Source organism: Stomoxys calcitrans, chromosome 3, assembly GCF_963082655.1.
Source record: "Stomoxys calcitrans chromosome 3, idStoCalc2.1, whole genome shotgun sequence".
NCBI lineage: Eukaryota > Metazoa > Arthropoda > Insecta > Diptera > Muscidae > Stomoxys > Stomoxys calcitrans.
Window position 1 is genome coordinate 187,065,074 of NC_081554.1, and position 13,153 is coordinate 187,078,226.

The window sequence follows — 13,153 nt, forward strand, 5'->3', positions numbered from 1 at the left end:
TGCCATATAGACCGATCTGGCGAGAAAGGGTCTGAAGCCCTTAAAAGCTTTACTTATTACCCGATTTCGCTGAAATTTTAAACAGTGAGTAGCTTTAAGCCTCCCGACGTCCGACCCAAATATGGTGTTCAGATCGGACTTTATTTAGGTATAACTGTCATATAGACTTAACATCCAATTTAGGATCTTAATCCCATAAAAAACGGATTTATTTCGCTGAAACTGTTACTTGTATATGAATTCTCGGGATCTGAATAAAATATGATCGAGACCAGCTCCGATTGAGATATAACTATGGATATAGTAGTGAAGTTATTATAAATAGGATGATTATTATATCCTTGGTGGAGAGTATCCAAAGTTCGGTACGACCGAACTTAACCCTAAATCGTTGTTCTTTCCCACTGTCAGTCTGTATCATACAGCAGAGTTAACTATTTGACACTACTGCATTCTCTGACTCTTGCTTGTTTTATTCCTCTCTGATGTTACTCAACTTTATTGTCATTCGGAGGCCCGGCCGAAATTAAAGTGTTTTACTTGTCATGACAGTTATTTTTGTAAGAGTGTATGTGTGATATAACAGAGACTATAATGAAGTTTACCTCTAAGCTTTACTGCAATCGTGGGCACCAAACACAGTTGAGTATAATAAACTCTATTGAATTAGTATTATCAAAACATCAACTGAATAACAAAGCTTTGTTTTAAGATTGACGACAATGCGCCAAACGAACAAAGCCACACGAAGTTGCACACATACACTATACGTTCGTGTGCTTTTATTCGTTTTTCCCAAGCCCGCGGGCATAGGTTATGTCTTATCAACTAAGTTTTTGTTGTTGTAGCCCCAAGCCAACTATGTTGTTGCCCAAAGCGTGCGTGTGTTACATTACTGCACTCTGTAAGTCTTGCTCTCTTTCTCTTTGATTTATCTCAGTTATACTGCCATTGGAAGGTCTTGCTAATCTTGACAACAACACTTGTAAGAGACAACAACAACACTTTGGTTTAGTTTTATGAACTAAGCTCTTGTTGTTGTAGCCACAAGCCAACTATGTTGGTGCCCAAGCCAGCTTAACTACTGTGTTACATTACTGCACTCTGTAAGTCTTGCTCTCTTTCTCTTTGATTTATCTCAGTTATACTGTCATTGGTAGGGACGGCACTGAACATAACAAACAACAACACTTGAAAGAGGCAACATAACTTTGATTTACTCTTATCAACTAAGCTCTTGTTGTTGTAAACCACAAGCCAACTATGTTTGTGCCCATGCCTGCTTACTGCATTGTTTTAGTCATGCTCTCTTTCTCCCTGATTTATCTGTGCTTTACTACCATTGGGAGGCCCGGCTGAATTCAACAACAACAACACTTGAAACAGGCAACAACACTTTGAATTAGATGTTGCATTTAAATCTCACCATGTATGCAAGCTGGTATTAACAGCAGAGCAGATTTACATAGAAATTATATTCTCTCTGTTAATGATCACTAACATTGGCTCAATTATGTTAATAATTAATGTTGTGGAGTATTACATTAGACTGCTGCGCCCTGTTATTTCTCTGTTGTTATTTTAAACATAGTATAACACTTGCATATTCCAATATAACAGTTTGCTTTTATACCAATTTCCCATAGAAAGCAATATCTTTGTTATAATTATAAATCAAAATTATTTCTACTATAACATTTTAATTATTTAATAACTAGTATTTATCCCCCCCTAACATCATTCAATATTTGGGTTAGCGGCACGTAAATGTTCATAACTTGTTTTATAACGTCATAATAGAAAAAACAACCACAGCAACAAACACAAAACATTTGAAAATTTTAATGCAGCCATATGAGACAAAATCTATTGCTTGTCTGTGAGTTGAATTATTAACTCAACGGACCGGAATTATTTTGATTTTATAGCCAAACAAACAAACAGACAAGCAAGCAACCAGCCTAGTGTAGCAAGCCAAGTTTAGAATGTGTGTTTTGGGAGAGCTATCTCAAGTGAATATGAAATTGGTGTTTTACCAATTGTCACATCATTTCCAGTATGAACTTTAATCGCAACACAACGGCTTAGAGAGAGATAATGCGTAAGATATTTGTAGTAAGTCTAATTGTGGTGCCCATACTTTTGATTGTGCTAAGGCAGCAGCAGCAGCAAAATGATAAAGAAAAAATAATAACAACTGTAAGCATGGACTTTGGATACAAAAAGATTTTTTTTATAAAAAAAACCTTAATTTTTGTAATTACAGGCCGATAGAGTTCGTAGAGCTGGCTTTGACAGTGCTTCTTATGATATTTATACCAAAGATGGCTATGGCCTAACACTTTTTCGCCTAAGAAATCCCCTGACATCTACGACACCTAGCCCAGCAGCGCCGGTGGTTTTGTTAATGCATGGCTTTACCAGCTCCTCAGATGTTTGGGTCATTGAAGGTATGAAAAATCCTTTGGCCTATGATTTGCTACGTCAAGGCTATGATGTTTGGCTGGGAAATAATCGTGGTAATATGTATGGTCAACGCCATAGGAATATATCTATCTGGGATAGAGAATTTTGGCGTTTTAGCTTCCATGAAATAGGCATCAATGATTTGCCTCAGATGATAGATTTCATATTGGAGGAAACTCAACAAACTTCACTACACTATGTGGGCTACTCCCAAGGTACCACCATTGCAATGGTCTTGCTGAGCATGAAACCGGAATATAATGCAAAATTTAAGACCATTAATCTTTTGGCGCCCACAATATTTATGACCAATGGGCGTTCCAAACTTCGATACTTGGGTAGATTTTTTGATAGTTACACTCCACTGCATACCTATGTGGGAGACATGGCGGTATTTCGACCCAAGTTGCTGCGTAAATTATTGGGCTTTGAAAGATGCCGCAGTCCTCAGGCCAATGCCAAAGTATGTGCTGCCATTATATATAATTTATTTGGAGGCTATTCAGCTTATTTAGAAGAGGTAAGCGTAACAAATGAAGGAAATGAGAGAAAATTAATAATTTTTTTTTATTTCTCATACTAGGCCTTAATACCGGATATTTTCAACAGTCATCCCGCCACCTCTGCCTTGCATCAGCTATTCCATTTCTTGCAAATACATCGCTCTCAAAAATTTCGACAGTACGATATTGGTTCCGAAGGCAATCTAAGGCGTTATAATCAATCCCTGCCTCCTGAGTATAATTTGTCAAATGTAAATCCTCGTTTGCCCATCCACATGTTTTATAGTGACTACGATGAGTTGTCATCGAAAACTGATGTCGAGTCTTTAGCCCATATATTGGGCAATAGAAGTGTAAGCCATTTTATAGATTTGGAACATTATTCCCATTTGGATTTTGTTTGGGGCAATAACACCAAGGAAATCATCAATAAGCCTATTTTGAAAATACTCAAAGAAGCTGAGGTTTTATGGAGAAGTGACAAAGCAGCGAATTAAACTTTAAGCGGAGTTTAAAGGAAAGGGCTTTGAGGTCAGGCTATAGTTAGCTTTATAACAATTTTTTTTTCATTTTAAATTAAGAAAACAATTGGGATTCCATAATTGGGTTCTTTTTTTTGAATTTTTGAAATAATTGTGATATATTTTATTATTTTAATACTTATGATATAAAAAAATTATTTAATATTAAAGAAATAACAAAAAACATGTTAAGTTCGGCCGGGTCGAGCCTTGGATACCCACCACCAAGCACATAATAATCATCCTTTTTTATTATAATTCCACTACTATATCCATAGTTATATCTAAATAGGTGCTGTTCTCGATGATATTTTATTCCGGCCCCGAGAATTCATATACAAGTAACAGTTTCAGCGAAATCAGGCAACAAATCCGCCTTTTATGGGATTAGGAGCCAAAATTAGGAGATCGATCTATTAAAAATTTCAACGAAATCGGGTAATAAATAAAACTTTTATGAGCTTCAGGCCCTTAAACGGCATATCGATCTATATGACAGCTATATCTAAATACAGTCCGATCTGAGCCATATTTGAGTCGGATGTTGGGAGGAGTAAAACTACTCACTGCTCCAAATTTCGGCGAAATCAGGTAAAAAATAGAACTATTATGAGCTTCGGACCCTTAATCGGTAGATAGGACTGTATGGCAGCTACATCTAAATATAGTCCGATTTGGCCATATTTGGGCCCTACGTGGGGAGGTGTAAAAATACGCACTGTTTCAAATTTCAGCGTAATCGGTTAAAAAATAAATTTTTTATGGGCTTCAGGCCCTTTACCGGGAGATCGGTCTATATGGCAGCTATTTCTAAATATAGTCCGATTTAATCCACATTTAGATCAGATGTTGGGAGGCTTAAAATAGCCCACAGTTTTGAAATTCAGAGACTGTTTTAAATTTCAGATCCTTTATCGGCAGATCGGTCTATATGGCAGCTATATCTAAATATAGTCCGATCTGAACCATATTTAGGTCGGATGTCGAAAGGTTTAAAGTAAGTCACTGTTTAAAATTTCAGCAAAATCGGGTAAAATATAAAGCTTTTATGGGCTTCAGACCTTTTATAGGGAGATCGGTCTATATGGGAGCTATATCCAAATATAGTCCGATCTAAACCATATTTTGGTCCTATATTGGAAAGTATAAGACCAGTCACTGTTTCAAATTTCTGCGAATTCGGTTAAAAAATAAAGCTTTTATGGGCTTCAGGCCTTTACTCGGGAGATCGGTCTACATGGCAGCTATATCTAAAAATAGTCCGATTTGAACCATATTTAAGTAAGATGACGGTAGGCTTAAAATAACCCGCTGTTTAAAATTTCAGCGAAATCGGCAACTCGCTGTACCAAATTTCAGCGAAATCGAACAATAAATTCGCCTTTTATGGGCCCAAAACCTTAAATCGAGATATCGGCAGCTATATTCAAATCTGGACCGATCTGGGCCAAATTAATGAACGATGTCGAAGGCCCTAACACAACACACTGTCCCAAATTTTGGCAAAATCTGACAATAAATACACCTTTTAGGGGCCCAAGACCTTAAATCTAGAGATCGGTCTATATGGCAGCTATATTCAAATCTGGACCGATCTGTGCCATATTGCAGAAGTATGTCAAGGGGCTTAACCTAACTCACTGTCCCAATTTTTGGCTCTATCGGCCAATAAATGCGCCTTTTATGGGCCCAAAACCTAAATCCGAGAGATCGGTCTATATGGCAGCTATATCCAAATCTGGACCGATCTGTGCCATATTGCATAAGTATGTCAAGGGGCTTAACCTAACTCACTGTCCCAAATTGCAGCAAAATCGGAAAATAAATGTGAATTTTATGGGCCTAAGACCCTAAATTTGAGGATCGGTCTATATGGCAGCTATATCCAAATCTGAACCGATCTGAGCCATATTGACGGAGGAAGTCGAATGGCCAACACAACTCACTGTCCCAAATTTCAGCAAAATCAGATAATAAATGTGACTTTTATGGGCCTAAGACCCCAAATCGGAGGATCGGTCTATATGGCAGCTATATCCAAATCTGGACCGATCTGGGCCAAATTGAAGGAGGATGTCGAAGGGCCTAAGGCAACTCACTGTCCTGAATTTTACCAAAATAGGATGATAAATGTGACTTTTATGGGCCTAAGACCCTAAATCGGAGGATCGGTCTATATGGCAGCTATATCCAAATCTGAACCGATCTGTGCCATATTACAGAAAGATGTCGAGAGTTCTAACTTAACTCACCGTACCAAATTTCGGCGACATCGGAAAATCAATGCGCTTTTTATGGGCCCAAAACCTTAAACCGAGAGATCGGCCTATAAGGCACACAAAAATATGAAAAAACACTGCAGCCAAATCTGAACCGAAGTGGCCCATTTGCAATCCTCATCGACCTACATCAAAAATAAGTATCTGTGCAAAATTTCAAGTGGATTTAATCATTTATTCGACCGCTATTGTGATTTTGGCAGACCGACGCACATGGCTTGATAGACTTGAATGTCAAGACGATCATAACTATACACATGTACTTTAAGGGGTCAAAGGTCAATATTTTGAGGTGTTACAAACGGAATGACTAGATTAGAAATACCCCATCCTATGATGGGAGTATAACCATTTTAATTTATTGTTAAATTTCCATTGACAATAAGCCCATAATAAACCCATAACAAACCTACAACAAAAACCACTGCCTAACCCTGTTGTCTTATTAAGGGCTATGCAGCCAACTTTTGTTTTGATACTGCAATAATGCGTTTGGAATCTTTGTTTTTAAATCTTTGATTCAAAGTGACAAAGTTCATTTTTTATTAGCTTTCAAAACTTGTTTTTCCAACGTTATATCTGGAAATTGAAGGCAATAAATTTAATTCACACTTCACCGTGCGGCATTGCTAGAGTGCTTCAACCCAGCTCAAGACTTTATACGAACTGAGCGAACACAAGCGACAGGGAAATTACACAGTCAAACGGGCGGATTTAGTAATTAAGACAGACAATGTGATGTAATAAGCAATGTAAACATAAGACATAGGGGGGCTTATTGGAAATTGAAATATGGGCTATAAAATAAAATGTTGGCAAATTTTTGAAGTGGAAATCAAATTTTGACAAAAATTTTTACGGCAATAAAATTTTGTTGACATAAAAAATGTTTAGAATCCGCTCTTTAGATAACTTCGCATATTGCGTCTGTGTGTGTGTGTTTCGGTAGTCACACACAAGCTGTTTTGTTGCTTAAGTCTTGCTTGAAGTTTTGCAAGTTTCTCCTATTGGTGATGATTGAATTCTCTTGCTCTCAATTGCTCTCATTGGAATCTGAGGCACTTAACCTACCACCAATCGCATAGATTGACTAATACACTCGCACAAAGACCCTATAGAGCAGCGATATGCAAAATGAAAATGTGTGAATACTCTCTTTAAGTATTTTTAATTCTCTCATTATGTTAAAAAATTATTTTTTATGGACTGAATGATTAGTGTTTTTCAAATGTAAACATAAAATAAGAAAGTTTAAAACCTTTTTCATGCCTTCGAAACGTTTAATCGATAAAATTGTTTTTAAAATAAAAACAGAACAACGATAAAACTTTTGATGTCTCAACAACGATTGAAACAAAGAGAATAATACGAGTGACTTGCCATCAACGTTACTGTGAGGGGCTATATAGCAGCGACGCACAGTGGGAGAAAATCGAAAAAAAAAAACTAATAAAAAATATACCATGTGAGAACGGGTAGATATATCTCTTTGAAATTTGGAATGGTTAGAGATGACAAAATCGTGTGCAAAATTTTAAGGCTCTAGATAGTGGACAGGCACACGCACAGACAGACGGACATAGCTGTATCGAATTAGGAAGTAATTCTAAGTCGTTAGGTATACTTATAGGTCTAGCTCTCTTCCTTCTGGTTGCTACAAACAAATGCATGAAGAAATATAATACCCTCTGCCAGGGCTGAGGAATCGAAGTCGGACTCGAGCAGTTTGGACGAAGTCGGAGTCGACATAATTTGCTCGTGTGCAAAATTTTAAGGCTCTAGATAGTGGACAGGCACACGCACAGACAGACGGACATAGCTGTATCGAATTAGGAAGTAATTCTAAGTCGTTAGGTATACTTATAGGTCTAGCTCTCTTCCTTCTGGTTGCTACAAACAAATGCATGAAGAAATATAATACCCTCTGCCAGGGCTGAGGAATCGAAGTCGGACTCGAGCAGTTTGGACGGAGTCGGAGGCGACATAATTTGCTCAACTCCGACACTAATAAAAAAAGTTTGAACAAAAACTTGAATTCAAAATTTTTTTTTTAAAAAAACAAGTAAATGACTGTTAAGTTCTGCCGGCCCGACTCTTGGGAATCCAACTCCATGGATACCGCGAATATTGTACCCTTATTAACCGAGTTTTTATTTGAATTATTATACCCACTAGTCATTCCGTTTGTAACACCTCGAAATATTCATCTAAGACCCCATCTTATATATAAAATTCAATTTGTGTTTGTTTCTTAGTTCCGCTTAGACTAAAAAACGGTCGAACCAATTACCTTGAAATTTTCACAGATTCTATAGGTTAGTCTGGAACGAAGCATGGGCTATATAATTTTTTGATATCAGGAGGGGGCGGACCCTCCCCCTTACCCCAAAAGTACTACCCAAAAATAAAAGTGGACCAATCGGGACAATATGAGATTCAAATGAAAGGTATTCAAGAGTAGAGTACGAATTTCATAATAAAAGTTGGGACCAAGTACGTGGGGGCCGCCCCAACCCCTAAACCCCTTAAAATAGGTTTATTTGACGATCATGACAATATGGGACTCAAATGAAAGGTATTCGGGAGTAGATTGTGAATATGGTCAAGAAGTAGAAATAGGCTTTATAATTTTTTGATAACGGAAGGGGGCGGATCCTCCCCCTTATCCCAAAAACACCACCCAAAATCAAAAGTAGACCAATAAGAACAATATGGGTATCAAATGAAAAGTATGCGGGAGTAGATAACGATTCTGGCATACAAATTCATGTCGAAGTATAAGGGGTCACCCCACCCACACAAAAACGGCCAAAATGGGCACATTAGCCAATCACGGATATATGGGATTGGCATATAAATTCATGTCGAAGTATAGGGGGTCACCCCACCCCAACAAAAATGCCCAAAATGGGCACATTAGCCAATCACAGATATATGGGACTCGGTTTGTTTGTTCCGTATAGACTGAAAAACGGCAGAACCGATTTTCTCGAAATTTTCGCATTTTATGTACGTAGGTCTGGAATGAAACATATTCTATATAATTTTTCGGTATCGGAAGGGGGACGGACCCTCCCCCTTATGCCAAAAACACAACCCAAAATCAAAAGTGGTACGAACGGGACAATACAGGTATCAAATGGAAGCTATTGGAAAGTAGAATACGAATATGGCATTAAAATTTGAGTCTAAGTACCAATCGGGCCACCCCAACTCCAAAACTCACCCAAACAGACATATTGGATGTTCATTTCAATATGGGACTTAAATGAAAGGTATTCGGGAGTAGATTTCGAATCTGGCATAAAAAATCAGATCGATGTATAGGGGATCACGCCAACCCTCAAAAACACCATTCGACTCATAATGACTATATGATACTTGGCTGAACCGATTTTCTTAAAATTTTCATAGATTGTGTACGTTTGTCTGGAAGGAAACATAGGCTATATAATTTTTAGATATCGGGTGTAGGCGGACCCTCCCCCTTACCACGAAAACGCCACCCATATCCGAAAGTGATCCGATGGGCACAATAAGGGTATCAAATAAAAGTTATTAGAGACCAAAAAACGAATATGGTATTAAAATTGTGGTCCAAGTACCCAGGGGGCTCACCCCAACCCCAATCAGTTCGATAATGCAGAAGTATGTCAAGGGGCTTAACTTTACTCACTGTCCCAAATTTCGGCGACATCGGAAAATAAATGCGTGTTTAATGGGCCTAAGACCCCAAACTCGGAGGATCGGTCTATATGGCAGCTATATCCAAATCTGAACCGATCAAAGCCATATTGATGGAGGATGTCGAATGGCCTAACACAACTCACTGTCCCAAATTTCAGCAAAATCGGATAATAAATGTGGCTTTTATGGGCCTAAGACCCCAAATCGGAGGATCGATCTATATGGCAGCTATATCCAAATCTGAACCGATCAAAGCCATATTGATGGAGGATGTCGAATGGCCTAACACAACTCACTGTCCCAAATTTCAGCAAAATCGGATAATAAATGTGGCTTTTATGGGCCTAAGACCCCAAATCGGAGGATCGATCTATATGGCAGCTATATCCAAATCTAGACCGATCTGAGCCAAATTGACGGAGGATGTCGAAGGGCCTAACGCAACTCACTGTCCCAAATTTCAGCAAAATCGGATAATAAATGTTGCTTTTATGGGCCTAAGACCCTAAATCGGCCGATCGGTCTATATGGGGGCTATATCAAGATATAGTCCGATATAGCCCATCTTCGAACTTAACCTGCTTATGGACAAAAAAAGAATCTGTGGAAAGTTTCAGCTCAATATCTCAATTTTTAAAGGCTATAGCGTGATTTCAACAGACAGACGGACAGACGGACGGACATGTCTAGATCGTCTTAGATTTTTACGCTGATCAAGAATATATATACTTTATAGGGTCGGAAATGGATATTTCGATGTGTTGCAAACGGAATGACAAAATGAATATACCCCCATCCTTCGGTGGTGGGTATAAAAAGGCGCAGGCGAGCGGGCCCGGTTCGTCTTGTAAGGTATATATATTCTTGATCGTCTCGACGTTCTGGGTCGATTTAGCCATTTCCGCCCGTAGATCGTTGGGGATTACAAATGGATCATATCAGTTCAGATTAAGATGTAGCTCCCATTTAAACCGATCAACCGATTTCACCTCTTGAGCCACTTGAAATTTTGCTCAGGTACTTAATATTGAATTAGGTCGTTGGGGTTTGCAAATGGGTCATATTGGTTCAGATTAAGATATAGCTCCCATTTAAAGCGATCTCCCGATTTGACTTCTTGAGCCCTTTGCAGCCGCAATTTTTTTTCGACTTCCCTGAAATATTACTTGTAGTGTTCTGTTATGAGTTTCAACAACTGTGCCGAGTTCGATTCGAATCGGTCCATAAACTGATATAGCTCCCATATAAACCGGTCGCCCGATTTGACTTCTTGATCTCTTACAAGCTTCAATTTTTGTCCGATTTGGCTAAAATTTTGCATATGGTGTTCAGTTATGACTTCTAACAACTGTGATAAGTACAGCCCGAATGGGTCTATAACCTGATACATTTCCCATATAAACCGATCTCCCAATTTGATGTCTTGAGCCCTTACAATCCGCAATTTTTATCCGATTTGACTGAATTTTGCATCTGTTATGACTACCAACAACGGTGCCAAGTCCGGTCCAAATCGGTCTATTACCTGATATAGCTCCCATGTTAACCGATCTCTTTATCAGCGTTGTTCGGTTCCTAGAAGCTTACATTTTTACTGGTTTGACAGAAATTTGGTATTAAATTTTGTAAATTTATTTTGTATAAATTTTTGGCAGAATCCATGATGGTGGGTTCCCAAGATTCGGCCCGATCGAACTTAGCACTCTCTTACATTTTTTTAGAGTACCAACTAGAAAAGTTTCTTTTCTCCTTATGCAGTATGAACTTTTATGGACATGTACTTATTGGGTGCAGCTGCACGTGTTGTTAGCACGTTTTTCACTGTTGCCAATATTGCTTTACAAAACCCCAAAGCATATGTGACTGGGTGTGAGCGTGTGTGTGTGTGTGTGTGGAGAAAACAAATGAACCGACAAAATCTTTGTCCAATATGAAAAGTTGTGGAGTGTGGTGTACATCCTGCTGCGAAGTAGTTATGACATTTGTTACTTCTTTAGCCATAGCCAGGGCTAAAGATTGCTTGGCACATTGTGTAGCATTTCTTCAAAGGACTTTATAAAAGGATTAAGTAGAGATTTTGTAGGGATTTTCAAGTACTTGTTGTTGAGGTTAAACTTATGAAGGATATAAAAACAAATGGTTATGAAATTGTTAGGGTTTTAAATTTGTTTTATTTTTTGGTTTTCATACAAACACACGCGCACATAGTACGTACGTACATACACAAAATTAATTATAAATACTTCTTGCCGACATGTGAATAGATTTAAAATTAAGTACATTTTAAACTACATCAATAGACACTTACACGCATACATATAAAAAAAGGTCATAATGCTAAATTTACATTTAATTCGTCTACAGAATGATAAGAGCAGAGCATCTTAAAGAGGGCCTTTTGAAAAATTTACAATTTTTTTTTTGTTTAATATAAATATTATTGAATAATTTATAAGAGTTGTGGAGAAAAACAGACGTGGGTAATACAAACTTTTCTAATATTTTTAAATTTCTACAAAATTGCAAAAAATATTTTAAAAACAAAAATTTATATTCTTTTTTTAAAATTTTTTATTTTTATACCCTCCACCATAGGATGAGGGTATACTAATTTCATCATTCTGTTTGTAACACCTCGAAATATGCATCTGAGACCCCATAAAGTACATATATTCTTGATCGTCATGTCATTTTAAATCGATCTAGCCATATCCGTCCGTCTGTCCGTCCGTCTATCCGTCTGTCCGTCGGTCCATCTGTCCGTCCGTCTGTCCGTCCGCCGTCCACCGTCCGTCAGTACGTCCGTCTGTCCGTCGAAAACCCCCAAACTTTCGAAGGTTTAAAGCTATCCGCTTGAAATTTTGAACAAATACTTCTTACAAGTGTAGGTCGATTGGGATTGTAAATGGGCCAAATCGGTCCATGTTTTGATATAGCTGCCATATAAACCGATCTTGGGTCTTGACTTCTTGAGCCTCTAGAAGGCGCAATTCTCGTCCGATTTGACTGAAATTTTGCACGTAGTGTTTTGACTTCCAAATACTGAGTTAAATATGGCGCAAATCGGTTCACAACCTGATATAGCTGCCATATAAACCAATCTGAGATTTTGACTTCTTGAGCCTCTAGAGGGCGCAATTGTAGTCCGATTTGGAAGAAATTTTGCACAGCGGCTTCTCTCATGACCTTCAACGTACTTGTCTAATACGGTCTGAATGGATCAATAGGTTGATCCAACTCCCATATAAACCGATCTCTTGATTTTGCTTCTTGAGCCCCTACAAGGCGCAATTCTTATCCGAGCGAAATGAAATATTAAACAATGACTTCTACATGGTTCGAATCGGACTATAACTTCATATAGCTCCAATAGCATTCCAGTTCTTATTCAATATTCTTTGTTTGCCTTAAAAGAGATAGCGGGCAAAGAACTCGACAAATGCGATCCATGGTGGAGGGTATATAAGATTCGGCCCGGCCGAACTTAGCACGCTTTTACTTGTTTTACAATTTTTTATTTATGTTATACTCTTTTAATACATCCTTCCAATTCCAAATTTTTTAAATTTTTCTCTTTATTCTCCTCACTTAAATACTTTGAATTCCTGTATCTGTGCTTATTACCGACAAAGGTCGTCCCGATTTTAATAATCCAGCAAATATGCCATCGGGCTTGTTTTCCAATTCACTGGGCGGA

The 13,153-nt window shown here is 38.0% G+C and overlaps 2 protein-coding genes across 2 annotated transcripts in view; one reads left to right on the forward strand and one right to left on the reverse strand.

The window, feature by feature from the left end:
- Window positions 1–1,896: 1,896 nt before the first annotated feature.
- On the forward strand, window positions 1,897–3,661 carry LOC106094835 (lipase 3). Its single transcript, XM_013262069.2, has 3 exons — window positions 1,897–2,199; window positions 2,267–2,986; window positions 3,050–3,661. Exons 1-3 carry the CDS (start codon window positions 2,098–2,100, stop codon window positions 3,464–3,466), a joined length of 1,239 nt encoding a protein of 412 aa, XP_013117523.2. The 5' UTR covers window positions 1,897–2,097; the 3' UTR covers window positions 3,467–3,661.
- Window positions 3,662–11,977: 8,316 nt separating this feature from the next.
- The window catches only part of LOC106088208 (ATP-binding cassette sub-family C member Sur), a 189,799-nt gene continuing 188,623 nt past the window's right edge, over window positions 11,978–13,153 (reverse strand). The window contains exon 24 of the mRNA XM_059365738.1: window positions 11,978–13,153. This exon is cut by the window's right edge and continues 71 nt beyond it. Coding sequence (XP_059221721.1) covers window positions 13,045–13,153 — 109 coding nt within the window. The 3' untranslated portion in view covers window positions 11,978–13,044.